Source organism: Gobio gobio (assembly GCF_949357685.1).
Source record: "Gobio gobio genome assembly, chromosome: 2".
NCBI classification, from domain to species: Eukaryota; Metazoa; Chordata; class Actinopteri; order Cypriniformes; family Gobionidae; genus Gobio; species Gobio gobio.
This window is the reverse complement of record NC_137098.1, coordinates 31,133,402-31,157,838: the sequence shown is the minus strand read 5'-3', so window position 1 is coordinate 31,157,838 and position 24,437 is coordinate 31,133,402. Positions and strand designations below refer to the sequence as shown.

General features: G+C 38.7%; 2 protein-coding genes across 3 annotated transcripts in view; both read left to right on the top strand.

Moving 5' to 3' along the window:
* Positions 1-965: 965 nt before the first annotated feature.
* On the top strand, positions 966-14,026 carry rps4x (ribosomal protein S4 X-linked). Its single transcript, XM_079811217.1, has 7 exons — positions 966-1,031; positions 1,516-1,593; positions 1,890-2,070; positions 11,091-11,188; positions 11,304-11,475; positions 11,569-11,726; positions 13,870-14,026. The coding sequence occupies exons 1-7, from the start codon at positions 1,029-1,031 to the stop codon at positions 13,969-13,971; spliced, it is 792 nt and encodes a 263-aa protein (XP_079667343.1). The 5' UTR covers positions 966-1,028; the 3' UTR covers positions 13,972-14,026.
* Positions 14,027-17,210: 3,184 nt separating this feature from the next.
* The window catches only part of nhsl2 (NHS-like 2), a 95,266-nt gene continuing 88,039 nt past the window's right edge, over positions 17,211-24,437 (top strand). The window contains exon 1 of one of the 2 annotated variants that reach the window (XM_079811203.1): positions 17,211-17,849. In XM_079811203.1, the coding sequence (XP_079667329.1) occupies positions 17,573-17,849 (277 nt within the window). In that variant the 5' untranslated portion in view covers positions 17,211-17,572. The remainder of the gene's footprint in view (positions 17,850-24,437) is intronic. The other variant, XM_079811204.1, reaches the window with a different exon arrangement.

The window sequence follows — 24,437 nt, the reverse complement described above, 5'->3', positions numbered from 1 at the left end:
TTCACATCCTGGAATTTCCAAGTACTTGTTTATTAACTTGAACAATTCAAATATAAAGTTTTAAATTGGATTTTCCTCGTCTTTATATGCCTACTAACACTGTTTCCCCCTAAATGTAATGTTTCAGATTAAGGAATATGAATTTATACCATAAAACATCACAATTTATCAAACCCACTGCTAATTCTCCATAGGCAAACTGTGGGCCGGAGACCCCCAGGAAGTGACGGGGTCCGTGGAAAAGTCTAGAGGAGAACGGTTTAAAAATGAATAAATAATAATAATCAGAATAATTAAATTATTTATTAAAATAAATAAGTAAAGCAATACATTCGATATAAAAAATGTGATTAAAATGAAATAAACAAAAACATTACATGTAACATTAGTACAGTGAGTAGAACAAAATATATAATAATGTAACTGAAATTAATTTTAGATTTATTATATTAATTTTAATAATATTTAATGATAATAATACAAGTATAAATTGGGTGTTTAGAAACGACAGATGCCATTTTTTGAAGGGGGAGGGGCATATTTGGTGGTCCTAAAATTCAAGGTAGCCTACTGGCTTTTGTCTTTTACAAAAGTCTTAAAGGAAAGGGGAGGGGGGAATTGGGTGGAAAAGGGCACATGAAAAAAGTTATAATATTTCCAAACATGTTTTGGAGAGGGGAATAAAGAAACAGTAGGATATAGAAGGATATAGAAATGTTGACTTGACCATGTGCGTATACAGTAATGAGATAGTAGGCCCCGTACTTGAAGAAACATAATTATACATCGATACAAATTTCGAAGAAGCCTAAATATATTTAGTATTATTAGAACAAAAAACAAACAAACTGTAAACTAATGCACGTCTCAGTAGAAATTTTGGATTTAGTGTGTGATTCCAGACCTCCCCGCTTGATGGCACGCGCTCATACAGCTAGAAGAAGCTTCGATTGTCCTTCTTCGGCACCGGTAGTTCAGTTTATCTTCCGCTGGCAGGAAGTGGCTAGTCCTTTTCCCCAGACTCCAACATGGTGAGTGCATTTCATTCACGAGACCCTTCCAAAATAATCCACAATCATCCACGTTTTAAAAGAGCAAAGTTTTCCATTTGTGTTCCAAATAGTGCTCTTTTACCCCATATACGATGAACAACACACAAATTGTTATGATAAAGAGCAAATGTAATGTTTAAAAGGTTAACGGAAAATGCTTAGCTCAACCGCGGTCTCTTTTTAGCGGTAGAGGGGATTCGCTGTTACATTATGGGTGAAATGGGAGTTTTTAAACTGGCTCCATTGGTTCTAATATTATTTAAGCAATTGGAAGTGACATTTAATTTAAACTTATACCTTTTTAAATGGCATTATTTTCGTAGTTAAGTAGCAGGAAGGAATCTTAAGGCCTCGCCTGGCCGAGCTGGTGTCCATAGTGCGGGACTATATGTTATGCATCTATACATGGAACTGTTAATGGTTTTCTCCTTGAGCCGATTTAATTTTTCCTGTCCTTTTTCAGGCCCGAGGACCGAAGAAGCATCTGAAGCGTGTCGCAGCTCCTAAACACTGGATGCTGGACAAACTCACTGGAGTATTTGTAAGTGATTTGCTTTGCGTTCATAAAGATTTACTCAGTTCTTTTGGGTTTGTTGAAGTTTTTCCAAATAGAGAAATGTGAAACATTTTTTTAAAGTAAATGTTTAAAATGATCTATCAGATGGAGACTAGGGTCTTTTTGAATTCATGTTGGCCTTACATGACAAGTTCAGTGCAAAGTGTTTTGCCACTGGTCACAATAGTAAATCATCATATGGTGCTAAACAATCAATGTGACACAGTACATACTGCAAATACATCAAACGGATGTGGATTGATTTTGTTTGGTTTCTATAGGCTCCTCGTCCCTCCACCGGTCCTCACAAACTGAGGGAGTGCCTGCCCCTCATCATCTTCCTGAGGAACCGTCTCAAGTACGCTCTGACCGGAGATGAGGTCAAGAAGATCTGCATGCAGAGGTTCATCAAGATCGATGGCAAGGTCCGCACTGATGTTACCTACCCCACTGGCTTCATGGGTGAGTTCTGCCGCACTGTTGTTCAATTGGTCATCTGTAAATCCACTCATGGTTTCTGCAGGTCTTAAAAAGGTCGCAAGTCTTTAGTTCACCCTCACACATTGAGTCATTAAAGTCTTAAATTCAAGCACAGTCATTGAATGTTGCACAAAATACTACTATAAACTAGATGGTGGATAAACTAGATTAGTGGATAAAAAGAAATCATGAGTGCACAATAATTGCATAAAATCTAGACATTTAGTGAGGAGAAAATTATAAGTGTAGCACTAAATCTGGTAAAAAAATGCACATTGTTGTAAAATACATTCATGAATAAAGAGTAAATATATTTATATAAATAAGGCCTATATACCTACTAAGAAATTAAAAGACATTTATTTTAAATGTATAGCGCAGCTTTTTAATGAGGCAGCAACATATAGATATGGCAGATCAAGTCATGCTATTAATAATCTTTATGAAAGGCTCCAATACAGAGCGGCACAAATCGCGTATGCGCATCCCGTGCGCATGATGTGTTTAAAGCAACATAGTCACAGTGCACTGCGCAAGTGCACATTGAAAAGTTAATGGGACAAAGAAGAAATGTTGAGCGCTCAAATCCTAGTGTATATCTGTTCAACAGTTTGTTGATCATTAGCTTCTCCACAGTTTTAAATTCCAGTTATTTTGTTTGTCAATTCATAGTCCTGGTGTTGTGATTCTTACAGACACCCGGTAGTATGGCAGTTTAGAAATGGCAATAAACTCCAAGATAAAGTAATTTTATGCAAATCTACAACCCTTTATCTACATATCAAATATTATATTGGGAGTATATCATGGAGTGAGCTTTACCTTTCTGCTGATGGTTGTAACAGAACGGGACGTGTTGTTTGAATGCTGAACGGAGAATGATTGACAGCTGCGTTGGAGGGAAGACGAGTATCCGTGAACTAATTTAACGATGTAAAAATTCTTGTCGCTCACATAAGCTTTAGAATGGCTTTGAATATAGTGCGCGAAAACTTAATTGGTGCTTGCCCATTTCTTTTGGTCTATAACTCCCCTTGTGCTGTAGGCCTTTAAAATAGTGTAATCAGAGACAGTAATTATCACGACAGGCCTAGTTTAAAGGCAAATTAAATTTGCAGTGTGATCAGAAGGCACAATAAAAGAGACTTCCATATTCTAGTGGTGGAGAACGGAGTTGTTTAAATTCATTTTTACAAAAAATATTTTCGTTTAAGTAATTGTTATTTGTTGTAAGTAGTTTTTTCAAATTAAAATGTGCCTAATACAACTCATTGTGTTTCTCCCTAGACATTTTGCATTTAGAGAACATATACCTAATTTATTCCTTATCTTCTTGGTCTTAAAAAGTCTTGCATTTGTCTTCATAAAACCTGCAGAAATTGAAAAGCTACTGATTGAAAGCAGAACTTGTTAGACTGAAATATATTACTATTGTAATTAGTAGGGGTGTGCATTGGCACTGCCCTCACAATTCGATTCGATTACGATTCACCAGGTAACGATTCGATTCAATTCGATTCTACGATGCATTGCGATGCATCAAAATTCTACTGCACACAACAAGGCAAATTTTTAATCAGTCATGAGGCAATACAAGCACTCAGATATTGAACAACAGATTGTATTGGCTGCTATGTGTGTATTATCACTCTCCTGTATCTTTGACATAAATGTCATTAAATAAAATAAAATTGAATGGTACAGTAAAAAGCTTTGAGACAGGGCACTTCATGAACTCCTGTGCAAATATTAATCCGTAATTAGTCACACTATTGTAACAACAACCACCACCCAGGCACCCAGCAATAAAAATATTCAGTGCAACACACACAGTAACGTTGACACTAGGGACTCGTCAATTCTCGTGCTTGATTTTAGTGTGGCAGGCGCGTTAGCAGGGCGTAAGCAGCGCATATTTTTTTCGGCGCCCATGTTAACAGATTAGAGCATTCACATCGCACGCAGAGGCGGCGCGGCAGCGCATCGCAGGAGGAGAAGCAGCAGTAGTGCCGCGATCGTTTCGGCGCAGAGTCTATTTTGCCGCGCTGCTCACGCTGATTTAAAGCCACAGTGGATTGTTCTTGATCAAAACTGACCAGATTAACATGGAAAATAACAAATTCCACCATGAAATCATGTAGTGAAGTGCCCCGTGTGTTTCACAATCACCATATGACATCCAGAGCTGTTAAAAAAATTAAAAACACAACACTGCCAGAAGTTTTTGCCCAAACTTCAAAAGCCTGTTTAAATTATTAAAACTAGAAGCATATATTCACTTTAATGTTAACTTACATTTATCATGTGAACTACTTATATACAACAAGTTATATGCATATGTGTTTGGGACAGAGGGGAACACGGTCGCATTTGCAGCATGCTGCCCATCATAAATCAAAGCACGAGACAGACGGGGCTCGGAGGAGAAGACCGTAAATGTGACATATAATGTACAATATTTGTCTGCATTTGCAATATCCGCGCGAGACAAACGCTGCCAGTGTGAATCCACAATGGGGGCGCGGGCTCCGGCTCTCCATACCCACCGCTCCGCGTGCGGTGTGAAGCCGGCGTCAGAATCCAAAATGTGCCCAGATGTCCGCTTTCCAAGCTTTGGGTGCGTTTTTAATTACCCGTCTATCGCGGTCATCTCCCTCCGCCTCAGCCATCTTGATTGTTGTTGTTATGACCCTGGAAGTAATTGAAACTTCACAACTTTATTGTCCAACTCAAGTCCAGAAAATAAACGGTGACATAATCGATTATGGCACTTTGCCGCATCGATGCTGAATCGTGCATGCCCCGCATTGCGATGCATCGCTGAATCGATTATTGTTGACACCACTAGTAATTAGGTCTGTCAAAATGACGCGTTAAAAAAAATAACGCAGATTAATCCATTTTGTATTGGACTTTGACCCTGAGCTGTAAAATGAAGGAGGGAGACGAGAACACGCTGCCTGGATCATTGATTGGAACATTTACGTATAAAAACGGCCTGATGGAAGTGTTGTAAAATAGTCATCTGCGATGTCCTGCAAGACCGTTGTATCACAATTACAATTCATTTACAATTCTTTATCGATTGACTTGCAGTTAGTGAAGGCGGGATAGGCGGTATCGCACTGAATGACACACAACAGAAGCGCTCTCTTGCGTGTGCTCTGTCGCACGCGTGATCAGTTCTCATCGTGCCTGAATAGTAGAATACACGTGCATACAGATGTCAATGTCCATCGTGTGGAGTATCTCGCATGAACACAGTCAGCTATTAGTTATCAGGCTTAAGTGTACGTAAATAGGTGGGCAATAACCATAACTGGATATGTGTCAGAATATTACGTTGTAAGGTTGTGACGCGCTGTGTCTGAATGAAAATGGGGATAGCTCACTTAACTTAACTGGAGTTGATGCAAACACAGAGGCGATTGACATTAAACAGCTCGCACATTATTCCCTGTGAAACTCTCACACGAGTCCGTCACAAACTCCATTCCGTTCACAGCGTGACTTAATGAAACAAAATAACTAAATGTTAGCAAAAGAAAACAGAAAATAATCCGCACACATGGGTGCTCGCAAACCGCAGGCAGTTCAACAGGGACTCTTAAAGGGGCCACATATTCATACTCGTTACAACGTCCATGCATCTAGCAGTCCAAATGAATAGGCAACCTGTCTGTCATTAATGTTAATCAAACAACTACAGGTGTTAAATAAATGTATACATATTAAATAAACCTACTGTATCTTTTTAAAGATATGTACTATTGTTTTTGTAATTTGCTGCTTTGTTCTTTTATTTAGCCTATATAAAATTTCTCATATTAGCCATATTGCCCACCCCTTGCCATACCAGCTGATCTACAATATAGTCTTGATTTGAGCGGTCACTCTGCATTGAAAGTAGGGGTGTGCGATATTGACAAAAAAGGATGTCTCTATTTCCTGGAATTTTCTCGATAACGATAATTAGACTATACTTTGCTGAGTGTTAGTGTGCTGTATCTTGGCAGCTTTAGGACTGCCGTGGTCGGCTGACTCCTAAAGTTTTTGATATTATTCATATTCTGTGTGGTGGTTTAATTTTGTAATGCATTGAAGATAATTAAGATATGCGTTGCCTGAACCACATTTGTGTTGCTATTAATGTTTACGTCTTTTTTTTTAATGAAAAAAAGAAAGCCAGAGACTGGTGTTTAAAGACACATTTTGTTTTATTGTAGCCTAAAATAAAGCTACATATAGAGATAACCGGAGTGAGAGCGAGCTCAGCTGAGTGACGCTATCAAGAACGCTGCTGTTCCAGCTCGTCTGTAAATGCGTGCTCTGTGAGGCCATTGCAGGGTTCCCGCGGGGTCTTAAAAAGTCTTAATGTCTAAAATTTCATTTTTTAAATTTAAGGCCTTAAAATGTCTTAAAAACGGCCAGATTTTCACCCGAGGTCTTAAATTAAATTTTTTTTTAAGTTTGGTCTTAAAAAAAAGTTTTATCCTTGTTCATTTCCAGAAATGCTGGCTGCAGAAAGTTATTAACGTTACACTGTAGCAAAAAAGTATCGAATCGCGAAAGCGGAGCTCTAGAGTCTTTGCTGCGCCGCCCTCAGAGCGTTCGTTCGGGGTGTTGTAGTTCTTTCTGGGGGTGTTGGTACACGTACTCGGTGATAAAACTACAAATCCCGTGTTAAAGGTCCTGTTCTTCGTGATCCCATTTTTCAAACTTTAGTTAGTGTGTAATGTTGCTGTTAGAGCATTTATAATACCTGTAAAATTATAAAGCTCAAAGTTCAATGCCAAGCGAGATATTTTATTTAACAGAAGTTCCCTTTCAAAGCCTACAGCGAATGGCTGGTTAGGACTACATCCCTGTATTTCCTGCTTTAATTACGTCAGTAGAGCAGTATGTCGACTAACCTCCGCCCACAAGAACACGTGAAAAAGGGGGCGTGGTCTTGTTGCTCCCGCGTGGAGAATAGGAAGTGTTGCGTTCGGTTGCGTTTGTATAGTTTGTTTGTTGCCATGTCGTCGAGACGCTGTTATTTTCATCCCGGAGTCAAGTCACCTTTGTTTGGCTTTCCCAGGGACGCTGTACTTAGAGATCATTGAGCGCATGCATCCCCGTTATGGTAAGAGGCGTGACCTTTCCGGTAACGTTCGCTAAGCTGCTGTCGAATCACAACACGGGAACCACTGGCACAATCAGAACTCGTTACGTATTTCTGAAGGAGGGACTTCATAGAACAGGGAAATCTTTCAAGCCGTTTTGAGGACAGTGAAAACAGCAGTATAAAGATAAGTAAATTGTGTGAAAAATACTGTGTTTTTTTACACGCGAAACATGAACACATGTTATATTGCACACTGTAAACACAATCAAAGCTTCAAAAAACACGAAAAACGGGACCTTTAAATGCAATTACCTGCCCGCAAAATACGTCTACATTTAATAACGTTGTATTTTTCTGGACAGAATGAGGCAGACATGCATTGATTTATATTATTCTAAACCGTGATAAAGTCTGCACTCAATCAGCACCGCATACCTTATTATGACAATAGTGAAGGCTTGAAGAACTCAAATACACCATAGCTTGATGCAGTCGTGTTTATTGTCTTCGTTTCATCAGTCAAAGCGTTTCTATCTTCAGTTTATCCTACATCGCTAGCTTCACATTAGGGCTAAGGATTACTTCTCTGAGGGAAATGTGGAGTTTCTGCTCGAGGTCGCCCTCTGGCTTCCAGTATGAATTAAAGTTTGGGTAACAAATATGAAAAATAATACTTCTCTCTAAATAAATTTATATGACAACCCATGTTTTTCTCCAATGTACAGTTTTTCCCCCACAGTGGATGCATAAGAGGCTCATATTTCATATTAAGTACATAGACTTTAAGAAATTTATATCACAGATAAAAAGCACAGAATTACTTTATTTTTTTATTTTATTTTTTACAATAAATCTTTAGACCTTTCTAATGGGTTTTAGTCATAGGCTGTCTGCATATTAACAGGTAACCCAGCAGGTTTTTTTTGTAAAATAAGTTTTCTGTAAAATAAATGTTATTTTATTATTATTATTATTATATTGTTATATTTATTCTTAAATACTCTATTTTTAATTTTTTAATAATTAAAATGTTATTGTAATAGTAGTATTTCTAATTTTGTTAAATATTTGTATTTATTGAATATAATCATTATTATTAGTCTTGTTAATATATAAACATTAATATATAAAATGTTATATGCATACACTTTTCATTTGTAAAAAAAAAATAAATAAAAATCGCATTTTAACCAGAATAATCGCAATTAGATATCTTCCCCAAATCGTGCATCCCTAGTTTATCCTATCTCCCTAGAGCATCCCCTGTTCAATCTCTATTAGGCTATTAATATGCTGTTTTGTAATATATTCTATTTGAGGGCAAGTTTGTTTTAGCCTATTTTCATTTTGGGTCTAAGGTTTTGGGCATTTGGCACGTTGTTGGCTGTGGAGGGTTACTAATGTAATTGCTTTATTGCTTTTTTTATTATTTCTTTGATTTAAATAATTTTGGTAATGCGTCGTATAGGTCTTAAATTTCAATCTTTATGGTCTTAAAATGTCTTAAAAAGGTCTTAAATTTGACTTTCTGAAACCTGCAAGAACCCTGCATTGGTGCGTCTCAATCAATCAGCTCCCTAGTTCAGTAGTCAGGGCACCGATCAGGCATCTATGATTGAGACGCACGCCATGAATGAATGACCGTTCGTCCGTAAAGCCTTGTTTAAGCCTTGCTTATACTTTCGCCTGGCTCTGCAGCGTGAGCCTCCGCTGACTGCGCGCGCTCCTCCCCAAACGGACGAGGCGTTTATACTTGACGCGCTCGCCGTTGTACTATTCTTTGAAACGACAGAGGGCGACTTGGAGTAATTGTTTTATAAACCATCAGGAAAGAGCGTCGAGAAGTGGGCTAATGTACTCAGGTGATATTTATTTTGGTATTCGCACGAGCGCGAGGGTGCGCACGGCAAAAATGACGTCATCGCAGAGTGCCAAGCAGACGAGGCGCGCGCAGTCTGCGGAGCCAGACGAAAGTAAACAAGGCTTAAATGCGCGCTCAGTGCAGCCGTGCACATTTTACATTCGGTTTTGAATTAGCGCCAATTCGGCATGAATTGTCATCTCAGTCAGCTCCTGTCACTCTTGTGATGAATATGATAAATTATAAATCACGCAGTGAAAGTGTGCACTGTAAATGCGCACCCGCACTAGTCTAATCTAGACTTCATCACGTAGTGTATGCATGCACTCCCTGGGTGTGTGTGAGGGATATACTCGATAATGTCAGATCGCACATCGTTAAAACACCAATTACGATATTATCGCAGACGATATATATCGCACACCCCTAATTGAAAGTTTGAAGGGGTTTTAAATCTTCTAAATCAAATATACTGACTCAAAATCAAGTAATTTAAGCATGCCAAAGTCAACTTTAATCATATAAAATGTAATTTCCAAGCAGCAAAATTGTGGCCAGTGAAAATGCTGAGTGGCTAGTAACTTTGGAAAACCACTAGCCACAGTGGCTGGTGAGCAAAAAAGTTAATGTCAAGCCCTACTTGTATGTACAGTGAAAAAAATCTACTTCCTGAAGCACTTTTGAATGTATTTCCTCAGCATATTAGATCATATTGTTTATTGTTATGGCCAATATTTGAACAGTGAAAATAATAAAAGATCTGCTGTTTTTGGAACGAGTCGGTACAGCGCATCTGTCTTTTATAAATGTATTAAAACGAAAAACTTTTGATATGAAGGATGCAATGCTACTCTATATGTGTTAGGTACACAAGATTGACATGAAACTGTGCGTTACCCCCCTTTAAGTTTCTGTGGCAACAGGTTTATGAATGTTTCAGTACCAATCCAGTGAAATGCTGCAATTATTGGTCCACAAATCTTCTGGAAATAATGCAAATGTGGAAAGTGTAACTGGCACACGTATTTCCTAGTCAGTGGTGCCAAGTCTGCAGTTTTCCCGTGGAATTGTGCTACTTTAAATTGTTAATTTGATTACCTAAATATTAAAAAATAACATTTTGCAAGATGACACTGTCTTCTGAAATGTAATCAGTGATGTCTAATATTCCAGTCCTCAAGTGTTCAAGCTGCATAATACTGAAATTCTACACAAACATCTTTTGTTGCTCTTTAGCTTGAGTGTTTGTTTTTGAACTTTCAAAAACCTGCTGATTGCACAAATTCAGCTAGAATCCTATGCACTCATTTAGTGGTTCTCAGTATTTTGGCGATGGGCCGAGGTTAGTCAATGTTTAGGATGTGAAACCCAATATGTAAGTCAGGGGTTTGAGGTCCACTTTTCAGTAGAGTTTACACCAACCCTAATCAAAAACACCTGAACAAGCTAATCACAGACTTCAGGATTACTAGAAAGTTGCAGGTAGTTGAGTTTAATCAGTGTAGGAAGTAAACTACAGGAAAGTGGCCCTCGAGGGCCTGAGTTGAGAACCCTGGATCTAAAAGTGTTCTCTTTTCACCACATTCATCTTATTGTGATGTAGAAATGTCTGGTTTATCATGCAGCCATGTCATTGTGTACGTGAGGGGATTTTTTTTTTTTTTTTTTTTTTCTCCAGAAATATCGGTCCTATAGTTGGCTGCTGATTTTATTGCATTCAATTATTCAACAAGACTAGTCACATTACTGGCACTGACAATTGAGCATGTGAGCTGTAGCTTACCAGATGGTTGAACCACAAACGTCACATCGAGTGACTAATCCCTCAGTGTTATAGCGCTCTCCTTCACATAGCGTTTCCACTGTGCACCCATACTGCCTAGTAAGTGCCAACAGGATATTAATCTGCTGTGATTTGATTTTCCTGCTCAGGTGATGCGGCAGGTTGTTTATCAAGATGTTGTAAAACGTAAGCTGAGGTGACAATTTGATGGTCACGTGTTAATAAATTGTGTTGTGCTGTCGTTCTTTCAGATGTGGTCAGCATTGAGAAGACTGGAGAGAACTTCAGGCTGATCTATGATGTCAAGGGACGCTTTACAGTTCACCGCATCACAAACGAGGAGGCCAAGGTGAGCTTAATGTTCTTGTCACTTCATTTTTTTTATTTTTATGAATTATACTAGATCACATCAATTTGATTTGAGACTGCAGATCTTTTGAGCTAATGCTGTTGTCCTGTTATAGTACAAATTGTGCAAGGTGAAGAAAATCCTTGTTGGCACGAAGGGAATCCCACATCTGGTGACCCATGATGCCCGCACCATCCGTTACCCTGATCCTCTTATCAAGGTCAACGACACCGTCCGTATTGACCTGGACACAGGCAAAATTACAGATTTCATCAAGTTTGAGACAGGTTGGTGAGCAGACTTTCTTAAATTAAGTCTCTTTTGGTTTGTTTTTTGAGTTGCCCATCACGTTTCCCTTTTTTTTTCTCCTGCGGAAATAGGCAACATGTGCATGGTGACCGGCGGTGCTAACTTGGGGCGTATTGGTGTGATCACCAATAGAGAGAAGCATCCTGGCTCTTTTGATGTTGTGCATGTTAAAGACAGCACTGGGAACAGCTTTGCCACCAGGCTCTCCAACATTTTCGTCGTTGGCAAGGTGAGCACAGGATTCAGAAAGTTTGGGATGAGAATGACATTGTCATGTTAACAAGTTTTTTTCATGAATTTTTTTTTAAATTGAACATCGAGAGACTTTTAAGAGTACCAATACTTTTTAAAGCAATATTGCGTTAATCCCCATAAAGTAACTTGTTACTTTTTATGGGAAGTAATGCATTTGTTACTTGCTCGGCTGGACTTGTTTTTTTTCTTTTCTATTTTTGGCAAATGTAAATGCCAATATATGCCAAGTGTTATGAAATCGTTTTGATAAATCGCATAGATATCTGTTAACAGTGTTAACAGCTCAAGATAAAAGCGGCTGACGTGGTTTCTCAAGTTACTGGTATTACCCCATGCACATTTTATTTGTGCGTGACCTGATTTACACACAGTGCGTGTTCTCCAGGTCGTGCTTTCCAGGTTGTTCATAAAAGCCGAAATGTGCCCAGGGGCCTCATTTATAAAACTTTGCGTAGGATTTGCGTCAGAAGTGGCGTGCGGTTGAAACATAGGACGTGCGTACGCACAGAAATATTCGGATTTATAAAACCGTGCGCACGCACATCCTACGCTGTTTTCCCTTAATAAATCACAATCAATTCTAAAATGTAGCGCAGCTTTTGCGGCTTCATGTCACGCCCATAGTTGCCCATAAATAGTCCGTGAAACGCCCACAAGTTAATATTCATATTTTGCGAAATCATGGCAAACACAGAGAGGAAATCAAAAAAAAGTAACTTCACTCAATGTGAAGTAGAAATTATCGTTGGCGAGGTGGAAAAGAGGAGAAACATTTTGTTTGGAGGGCACAGTGTGGGCATTACTAATGACAAAAAGGCACTTGAGTGGCAAAAGGTTGCAGACGCTGTAAATGATGTAGCCTCACAACCTCGGGCCATGGCCGAAACAAAAAAGAAATGGTCGGACATCAAAGTCGAGGCAAAAAAGCATCTAGCGCTCCATCGCCAGAGTGCCACGGGTGGGGGAAAGGGGTCACCGGAGCTGACCCCTTTTGATGAGAGACTGGCGGCAATATTGGGGAATCCCTATTAATCCCTATTATCTACGTGGAAATGGGAAATAGTTCAGTGCAAATGTAATTTCTTGCAGTTTTCTGAATGGTTGAGACGTACGTCATACGTTATTTTATCAAAAATAAAACAAACTAAAGGCATGTGCATGAATACCATGATTCCGTAGCTGATGAATACATTTTTACTATGAAAACAACCTTCCCCAGCGGACAATTAATAAATATATCTATCTATATATCTCCCTTATTATCTATCTGTCTGTCTATCTTTGCATCTATCTGCTCCGCCAGACGGACACCTTGACGAGAATATATCAGTTTTGTAGGCTACATTTTGTTCTGTTTACCATATTTATGAAGATGAATTGCATAACATGCCAATATTATTGCAGAACATTTCACTTTTCTTTTTGCAAATATGTGTTAATTTGCATTTCTGTTGTACTTTTCGTTTGTTTTACACTGCAGATCGATCAAACGGGTGTTCGTAGGCTGTTAATTGTAAGACTTGCTTTGTGAAGTCTTCAAGTTATTTATGAGAGGCAGTATAGCCATTTCTTTTACACAACAGTCTACAGTTTCACACACTTTCACGTGTTTCTTCCATCTGCCGACGGTGTCGCCATTTCTCATTTCACCCGTTTTTGTGCGTACGCCTGGGTCAGAGCTTGCGCGAAGGACCGCACATTTTCCCGTCAAGTTTGCTTTTTATAAATACCAATTATTGCGTAGAAAGCGGCGTACACCGCATTTTGTGCGTACGCAACGTTTATAAATGAGGCCCCAGATGTCTACATTTTAAAGTAGTTGGAGCATTTTTAAATACTCACGTCTCGCCTCCCTCTGCCTTTGTATGCTACTGTGACAATGCATGTACGTGACAAATGATGGCAGAAAAGCGTCCCTACATGATAATCGGTTATGGTCTATTACTGAACCGATACCAAATCGTCCTCGTCTGCATCGCAGAAACGTTTAACTTAAATACCCCTAAACATTATTATTCGTTTTGTACCAAGAATTTTTTTTTAATGCAGTTTTACAGGTTTAAACTGATCTTGCAGTATTACGTTTCTCTTTGTACTAATACTATGTCTGTCATCAGGGCAACAAGGCATGGATTTCCCTGCCTCGTGGAAAGGGTATCCGCCTGACCATTGCTGAGGAGAGAGACAAGAGACTGGCTGCCAAACAGAGCAGCAGCTAAGTCAACAGGACTAGCGCACACCTTTGTTTCAAATAAAAAGTTATTTACAACTACAGTGAATTGAGTTGTGTAGTTTTTAAAATATATATATAGATATAGATATATATATATTAGATATAGGTGCAGTGTGAATTTTAGCGGCATCTAGTTGTGGTTGCAATCAGCCACTTCTCAACCCCTCCCCCTTTCGAAGCATATAGAGAAGCTACGGGGCTGACACAGGACAAAAATGTCGGAGGGAGCAGGGAGTGACTAGTGCTCTTGAGAAATTTGTCCGTTTAGGGATACTGTAGAGGCATGACTGCAAAATGATTTCACTGTAAGGGGACCCGTGGTGTATGGAGATAGAAATTGATCCTACGGTAATAAAAACATAACTACATTATATAAGGTCTTTTATACACTGAAAACAGTTATGTATATTGTATTGAATTTTTGTCAATAGCTCAAATGCTACACACTGGACCTTTAAGTGTATGGCCTACAGCAATGGTTCTTATCCCGTTTTGACTCTTGGCCCCCTGTCATACAGAATTTTGAATATTATATTCCTTAGATTTTTCACATATCTCTATCTATCTCTATATGGTAGTATGATATAAAGTGTTGCACACTTTGGTGCAGAGAGTGTGTACTTTTGTAAAACAATAACTGCTATTTAAGTAAAAGCATCACATATGGGCCTACTGAGTTGACATTTTAAAGTATTGTGTATATAAAGAGCTTTAAAACTTTACTTGCGTTTTGGCACTATACTTTATGCCCTCACTATATATTAGCAATATGTTGTGTGTATTATAATCAAAAGTTCTTTATCCCCACTTGGACCACATACAGGAAATATGTAATGCAAGTTAAATGTGTAGCAGAAGTGCTAGTATTGGGACAGGTCGTTAGGTGTGTACGGTAATTCGTTTGAATGACTGAGTTGCTAGTTGTACTCTTACTGACACCTGGTGGTGTGGTTGCGGTATCACAAGCCTTTCACTTGCGGATGCCACTGCAGAAATGCGTCGTTGGTAGTCGGTCATGGTTATGAATAAAACGCTAACATGTTACTGACATACTGTTGGGCTGATAATGTTATCTCCATGTCAGGCTGACCTACTCATGTTGTATAAAACTGCTTGTAGAGCATAAATATGGTCTACATCTAATTTTTGTGTAGGCATATATATATAAGATCAAAATTAAGAGATTTTGACCTTACTAATATACACCTTTGTGTAATTATCAGATGTTCCCGAAGATCTTAGCAGGTTCAGATGTGCTTGATTAGGCTGGAACTTAACTTTGCAGGACGGTGGATCTATAGGAACAGGATTGGGAATGGGCACTCCCTTTAATCTAATATTTAATTCAAAATGTAGAAGATGCCACTTCATGCATTTTCTTTGATCGGATAGAAAATGCATGGAGTGTGGTAAAGCTGGATCTGAGTTCAGTTTTTAAACCAAAGCAAACTTTATCTTTGATTGAAAATGAGTTTAAGAATTAAATTTAAGAAGGATGGTTTCAGCACAGCGGTATTGAACTCATATCTTAGCATTTGCAATGTTTGAATGAGTGGGTGTTTATGAACTAGAGCAAATATTTGTATAGATGATTCTACTTTTGGGTTTGTTGATTCGATAAGACTGGAACACACCTGTGTGTATGTTTTCCTCTTGTGCCACATAGCTGAGGCTCAACTCCAGAAGGCCATATGGGTCCTGCTGAGCTTCAGCCTGTTCCTCCTGCAGCCTTTGGCCTGCTGGTCCACAGCAGCTCAGCACGGCTCACCTCAACACACATTGCAGGGGCTGTCTGCCAGAACGCAATACAAACTAAAAACACTCAGACTCTGGTGTCCTTGAGTTTAAACATTCTGCGGCATTTGAAAGCATAATCATCCTGAAACCGCTCACCCGCCTCCCTGTCCTGATGGACTTCTGCTAGGTGTTTCTCTCTCATCTATGGAATTCTATCTGCCGCATAAAAAAGTATTATTACTTTATAATTATTTTGTAAAATTATTACAAAATGTTGACTTTTTAAACTAATAATTATGACTCAGTATCTCATGATTTTGACTTTATATCTTGACTATGACAGTCATATTTTTTCGAAGGCACGTTTACTTAAATGTCCTAATTGAACTAAGGCATAATCCTGGCTTAATCTAAGCATTGTCTGTGCAACCAGGCCTTTATGTCATAATTATGATTTACCAAAGATTTACTATGATTGTGTGGTGGAAATGTGCTTCCATGGTCATCACACATTTAAAAGATGGAAATAAATGAAGTTTAAATGATGACAAAAAGTCATAATTATGACATTTTAAGTCAACAGTATGTCCAAAAAAATTCAATTATGAGATAAAAAGCCAATTATGAAAAACTGTTGACTTTTAAACTCATAATTATGACTTAGAATCCCCTAATTTATACTTTTTAAAGTCATAATTATGATTTTCCAAAGCAAATTTTCATTTTTTTTATCATGTAATTGAAATGGGTTTAGTCATCATCATTCTGGATAAATCACATAAATAAATTGCTTAAATCAGGTCAGATTTTGAAGCATTTCCTCAGTTATCACTTGGTTCCCCACTCATAAGTTAATATGAATCTGGCTATAGTCCAGGGACCTGTTTGCAAAAATATAGTATTATGAAAATGAAATTTGAATCTTGCCAGACCTCAGCTCCCTCAAATCAAACATGGCAGATGCAATCTATTGCAGGAGACATGAAAAGAAACCAGGAACAGAAGAGCAGAAAATAGACCTTTCAACGAAGCGAGGGGGAGGAGGGTTGCCATGAAGAAAAGGTCCACCAGGAGTGGTTTCTGTCATGCACTTGGGCCATGTGGAGTGGGGTGGGGAACCAGGAACAATGAAGACAGTCATACAGTGAGGCAAAACAAGGCCCAGATGTTTCCAATCAATCCCCTGTATGAGATAAGGTTTCATATGAAGCCATAGAAACATGCCTGATAAGATTATTTAACATGGAGGACTCTCAGCCTCTCCCCTTCTCTCATCATTTTTTGACTTCTATGTGACTGTACGCCCTCTTTCGTCGTCCAGTGAGGAAAGACTGGAACAAAACATCTAGGTGAGCCAAGTTCTGGTTCAGGGTGGGGGAGCGTGCGCGCGCGCACACACACATACACACACACACACACACTAGACCAGATGTGTATTTAGGGGTGGGCAAATGCAAGGTTAGAATGTGACTGGAGGAAAGGATTTTTATTACTCTCATTGTTCTCAGGTTTGTTGGAGTCACTTGAAGCACTTTTAAACCTCATTTTAGTGAGCATGCGCAGAACAAGGCTGCTTTCCGAGCGCATAGTTGAGTTTTCGTGAAAGATTCAGCTCATAGGGTCTTGTTGCAGGAGTGGGTGAGGTCTCAGTTCATGAGAGTTTGGAGCTGTAATTTGCAGTGATCTAGTGTGAACTGGAGCGCTGCAGAGCTCCTCACAGTGGACAATCAATTACAATGCATAAAATGCCTCCACTGTACGCGCAATCCCGAGCAAGAGTCTCCGCCAACACTCCTCAGCGCTGGCGAAACACGCACTTTTAAAGGGACTTTACCATAACAGCAGAAAAGATGCCCTTCTGCAAGAGGACCATAGTCCCTAAAGATGTGTGCAAAAGCGGCGGCAAGAGTCGCGGTGCGATGTTCACGGATCTGGTGGATGTGTGCGGCTTGACTCTGTGCGCGGTGCTCCGGCAGCTGTCGGATTTATCCCGTCAGTCGGTGAGCATCCTGGAGGAGCTGGAGGGTGAGCTCGCCTCCATCTGCTACCGCTCCGGAGCTCTGGAGAATAAACTTATCAGCCTGCAGAAACACATCTCAGCACTGGCCACCAAGCCGCCGGTCAAAAGTAGGAACTTTTCAGTATACTTACACCCTCTTGCTGACTTATGTGTTGTCAAGTTCAAGGTCTTCTAAACTAATGTTTACATTCACCATGCAACATAAAACATCTCTTGACTTTCGTTCTTGGGCAGCTGAGCATATTTTGAGAACAATAACGTCTTTATTAATTCTGTAGCCTACATATTGTGTTCAGTCTCTAAATGTAGCTGTTTCTCCGCTGGCTGTAATGTAAATATGTAGAGATTGAGGGATGATGGGTCCAGTTGGGAAGGAGCAACAAATGTTCTTTTGTTCACCACATTAAACTTGTGTTTAGTTCTACCGAATAAGCCAATTGCCAAGTAAGCAAATAACAATAACAACCCTTTGTCAAGACATTTACCATGGTAAACTGCGTTTTCTGCAAAACACATAGGCCTACCTTAGTTAGCCTACTACAGTTATCGTTTTTCCTAAGGGTCAAATTTGACCTACACTGTAAAATTGAAAGCTATTCAGGTTAAAAACAGGTCAACAGGTGTGTTTTTGTTTGGTGTCAAAGTAGGCTAGGCTATATTATGGTAGAAAAATACATTTTTAATATTGATCATTGATGGAGTAACACAATTCAACTAAACAGAAATGTCAAAGAATTTTGGGACACAAAAGGTGTCAGTTTGCTGGTTAATTTGTACCGCTTTCGGCACCCTCATACTATCTCACATAGAGTATTTTATATCAAACTTTTGTTATTTCACTATTAGTTAACTATTCTGTGAACATTGCAATATAGCTAATCCTCCAGTGTAACTCTGTCAAATAATATGGACTCAAAGCTATTCCTTTTATGCCAAAGAGTTTGTTTCAGTACAACAAGTGTTTAGGAAAGTGCTTTTATGGCTTTTGTTGCCATGTAGTGTTTTAGGAGAAAATTACAGCTTCATTGTATCCCCATCAAAGAGAACAATATATGCCACAATGTGCCATCTTAGAAAAGATAACCTTTTTTTGCTTATATACAGCATAGTCATACATTCACTATATTTGTTTGTTTTCATAGGCTTATATTACACATTGTTTGGAGGAAAGCATTGGGCAGGATGTGGAATAACATAGTTTAAAATAATGGATTAATTAAAAACAATATTTTGAATGTATAATCAGTCTTAGATTTTTCATCCGATTAATCGACTAATCCGAAAAATAATCGTCAGATTAATTAATTATCCAAAACAATCGTTAGTTGCAGCCCTATATCAAATATTTTTGGGTCATACTAAATTAATTCCATGGCAAAAGGTCAAAAGTTAAAACTGGTTCTTCAAATGCATGTTGAAATTTGAATTCCAAAGACCACAGACAGAACATCTTTTAATAGTTAATTTTATAAAAGTTTCACAGTCAAGGTTTAAACTAATCCCAGACTAAAATGCATGTTTTAACTGTTTTAACGGAAAGAAACTTGCACTGACACACTGGATCTTAAAATATTTAAATTTTTTGTCTCAAGATGCACACCAGTGATGTTTTTTTTATAAGGCACGTTTATAAAAGCCACTTAAATGTCCTAATTGATTGGAAACTATGGTTACCATGATAAATGAATGTAAGAGAATAAAATTAGCTCTAGTATATTTTTGTATATTCATTTGTGACATGCCCTCTCAGTTTTTACTATTATTACTGCTAGTGTATCTAGGCTGCATTGGAGTGGGGGAAAGAAATTGCAATTGTACGTCACTGCCACAAAAGCACTGAACAAACAATAGATGGCCTTATTGTTTAAACAGAAGAAATCAGTGTCACTTGACAGCTATTCAAGTATTAGGATAATGACCAACACTTTTTCTTCTTAATGAACAGTAAACAAACGCTTTGACCATGCCACAAAGACTGTTTATTACCAACACATTCACACTTGGCTTTGTGTTTAACTTTCACATTATAATGTGTTGTTTTTAAATCTTTCTCATTTGCATTTGAGACGCATTTGGCATCTACTCCCCCTGACACCTCCCACACTGCTCTGCACACTGAAACAGGATAAACCCTGCCAACTTTAACCATCTGAAGATGTGCAGAATATTTCCTCTGTCCATTTCCTTCATCTTATCAGAGAAAGCCTCTTTGTTTTGTTTAGCTTAACCCTCAGCCCAGCACGTTTGGCAGAGTACTGGAGTCCTTCTTTTCCTCTGTCCTTATCATTTTACAGTGGCAGACCACAGTCGAAAACAAAGCGTGGAGATTATCCTCCAAGTTCAGGAGGAGATCACTGGTACTGTATTTGTTTAATACGGTAATGGTGAAGCATTAGCAGTTTGGACTTTTGCCATGCTTTGACATGCTAAAGATAAATTATGTGGATCTCTGTATGCAGCGGATTCTTTGGCTGGGAACTCTTCTCCACTGTGGTTTGGGGACAGAGGTCAGGCCCCTCTGGAGACTGTTTGACGGGGACAGGAGGTGAAGGAGCAGATTGGAGGCTTGTTTTTACAGTGATTGAACCAGGGCCAGTTTTGCAATTGCACTAAAACCGACAGTTGATTCAGCTCTTCCTGAGTTAGAGTCAGTCAACTCCAGTGATTACTGCCTCATTCCTCAGGCATTCACGTGAAAGTCACAAGGCCAAGTGTAGGTATGTGTGTGTGAAGGCAGAAGACAGAAGGATCACGTGGATTTAAGGAGTTCAGACCCTTAAACATTTTTTTGCATTATATTCTTGGGCTATTTTGCCTTTATTTGATTGGACAGTTGTGGAGAGATGGGACTCGAAGTTGCTTACCCCTTGCTCCAAGCCTCCAAACCTTCAACCTTTTCTTCTCTCTTCTATATTGTGATGTAGATCAACCCCCCGGTTTCACAGACAAGGCTTAAGCTAGTCCCAGACTAAATGCATGTTTGAGCTGTTTGAACTGAAAGCAACTTGCTCTAATATATCTAATGTCGCTGCCATGGTTTTGTCTCAAGATGCACACCAGTAATGTTTTTCTAAGGCACGATTATAAAAGCTTAAAGGTTTTTTCGTGTTTTTTTGAAGCTTTGATTGTGTTTACAGTGTGCAATATAACATGTATTCATGTTTCGCGTGTAAAAAAACACAGTATTTTTCACACAATTTACTTATCTGTATACCGCTGTTTTCACTGTCCTAAAAACGGCTTGATAGATTTCCCTGTTCTATGAAGTCCCTCCTTCAGAAATACGTAACGAGTTCTGATTGTGCCAGTGGTTCCCGTGTTGTGATTCGACAGCAGCTTAGCGCACATTGCCCGGAAAGGTCACGCCTCTCACCATAACGGAGATGCATGCGCTCAATGATCTCTAAGTACAGCGTCCCTAGGAAAGCCAAACAAAGGTGATTTGACTCCGGGATGAAAATAACAGCGTCTCGACAACATGGCGACAAACACACTATACAAACGCAACACTTCCTCTTCTCCACACGGGAGCAACAAGACCACGCCCCCTTTTTTGCATATTCTTGTGGGCGGAGGTTAGTCAACAAACTGTTCTACTGACGTCATTAAAGCAGGATGTACAGGGATGTAGTCCAAACCGGCCGTTCGCTGTAGGCTTTGAAAGGGAACTTCTGTTAAATAAAATATCTCACTTGGCATTGAACTTTGAGCTTTATAATTTTACAGGTATTATTTATGCTCTGACAGCAACATTACACACTAACTAAAGTTTGAAAAAGGGGATCACGAAGAACAGGACCTTTAAATGTCCTAATTGAAGGTTGTCTTGCTATCACCAGTCCAAGCTCAATTTAAGATTGAACATTAGTCTGGGGAGTCTGCTCTGTATTTTCTACTGCACAAGAGTCGTGATAAACGAGCATAATTCAAAAGACTCTGTACGCAATTGGAAAGTCCTTCAACCAATCAGACTACAAGAGGCGTGATAAACGGGCATCGATCCATCACTTCTCTTTCCATCATCGTGTTAAACCCACCAATAGTGCGCCAGGTGGATCAGCCAGTCTGTGATTGGTTCCCGCAAAAGTGTAACAGAAGCAGTAGAAATGAATGTACAGGTTTCCAGACTGAGTTGCAGGGCGAAATCAAATCGCCGGCAGATCAGGCTGGGTTTACCCAGTCTAAATTGAAGGCCTAATCCTGGCTTTATCTAAGCCTTGTCTGTGAAACCGGGCCTTAAACTCAGAATTTTTATAGTAGAGATGCATAATGAATTGGTAATTGGTTAATATTAGAGATTTTTTAAATGTATCTGTTTTAGTCGATTTTGGATTTTAATTGTGATTGCTCATTTTCCCTATTTTATCATTTTTTATTAATTTGGCATTATCTAACCCTAACCCTTACTTAAAGGGGTACTTCAGCGCTGGGAAGATGAATGTGTATTTAAACTGGGTCATTTATGTAGTAGAAATGTGAAATTATTTTTGAATTTGGTGCCTTCTAGACTGAGAAAAGACAGAAAATGTATTTTTGTCTCATGTGGATGAAAGACAACAACTCCCAGAATGCACTTGCTTCGCTGCCCTACGAGGCCACTCCGTACACCGTCGTTTTGATCTTCATAGTAATACAATCATTTCGTTCAGTTTGAGTATAAACACTACAATTAAAAACTGAACGTGTCTTTTCAATAAAGTGTGAGTGAGTCGAACGAAAGTCACGGCACAGACGCAGCAGTGTCAGATTTCATTCATCACGAAGAGCTGAGCAGAGCTGAGGTAACGTTAAGCGCCAGTCTGGCACGTTTTCAGATCGCATATGGAAGCTAAACTATCACAGGAATTCATTGAAAAGTTGAAACACTCACTTTGCTCTGCATCGCTCCGTTATGATTGTCCGTGCGGCCGTCTGTGTCTTACATTCTGTGCGTGCAATCTCTCCCCTGTGGGCGGGTTGATAACATGCGGAACAGCTCCATCTAGTGGCTGTAGTCTTTAGCCTGTGGCCAAAAAATCCTCAGATGACGCAAAATGACGATATGTGTCATCGGAGGATAATTTCCAGAAATAAAATACATAATTCTCTCGTCTCAGGGGGATATGAGGGGGAAAGTACCATAATTTGAATATACTACCAGGTTTCTACTGATACAAAGCCTAATGCTAAATCACTGAAGTTACCCTTTAAATCTTTAAAAACACAAATCATTTTAAAACACTGTCAAATATAGTCTTTAGCAAATCAATTTAAATAATTTATGTAAATTGTCTTACTGTACTTTATCCACCTTAATTTGCAATGTGGAAGTAAGCTATTTTCTGTGATAGTACGAGATTTCCAACTCATTAGCTGCTATAACCAGAAGAATAACAAGAAAAAAATTTAACTTTTTGTGCTACAAACTAGGGCTATTCGATTAATATGGCAAAAATCATAATCATGATTATTTTGGTCAATATTGAAATCACTATTATTTAACATGATCATTGGTGGGTGATATGATCAAAGTCTTATTTCATGATATGAGTAATTTTAAATGTCAGTGAAATTTCATAATTATCGATACTTCAGCAAAAATGAATACTAGGTTAATTAATGCAAGAAAAAAGTCCCCGAAACAGCCCAGAAGACAAGTAAACAGTCAGCAATAAAATCAGAACAAAGAAACTAATTACAAACAAAACCGACAAAAAAATACAACAGAACAAAAATACAAATTAAATAAACAGTGTTTTAGGCTTTTCAGGAAGATATAGGCTACTAACAGTGGTATTCAGATGAGTAATAGCCTACAACATAAATTGAATAAAGTAACCAAATGTAAAATAACACTGCTGTATACATTAAATATAGACTAATCCTCATTTAAAAGTTATTCATCCAAGAGCAGTGAGTGATTTTATCTTTGTATTATCTTATTAGATTAACAATGACTACAACAGTCATTAATTTTGGCTACTGTCACTTTAAAGCTACACTGTGTGATATTTTCCCCCATCTAGCGGTGAAAAGGTATATGACCATCCAATATTAGTTTCTGTTCCTCTCAATTCCGATTTCGTTTTAACTCCTACAGTGGCCGATTTAGTCCAAGATAAACATGGCTTCCAGTTCGACCTCGTCCACATTCGACACGGTGCCATCGAGTGTTAAAAAGCAAAAGGTGAAGCTTGAATTTACGGGTATGTCCCTCTTTGGCTAATGTACTTTCAAGATGGAGGGGCAACATGGCGACCGGCATTCGAACCCCTCACCCGTATGTATTTTCAATGGCATATTATAAACTTACGAGAATACTTTATTACTTGAAAGAAGTAAATATTAATGAGCACATATATTTTTGAAAGAACTAAGTGTTTTTAGCCAAGAATAAACTAAAAAAGTTACACTGTGTAGCTTTAAGAGCTACACGGACCCAATAAACTGTTACACACGCACTCTTTCTCTCACCTAAGACATACTGTAACTGACTGTGTTTACGAGTATACTTAGCAAAACGGCATCTTCCGCAGCTTAATGCACTTTTAATAACAGTGTTTAATATAAAAAAGTAGACTGCATTTTACATCACTCACTTATTCAGGTGATTTGTAAGTTTGGCTTAGGGAGGAATGAAAATGCACCGCTGTGAAGGAAAGGAAAGTGTGCTGGACAGAATGCAGCAGTGGCACAATAATCGTTTTCCCTCGATT

Bases quoted from the DNA above. Each gene is read 5' to 3' on its own strand.
- rps4x (XM_079811217.1), top strand. The intron at 1,594-1,889 runs GTAAGTGATTTG...TGGTTTCTATAG, and splicing joins ACAAACTCACTGGAGTATTT to GCTCCTCGTCCCTCCACCGG. The intron at 11,727-13,869 runs GTGAGCACAGGA...GTCTGTCATCAG, and splicing joins ACATTTTCGTCGTTGGCAAG to GGCAACAAGGCATGGATTTC.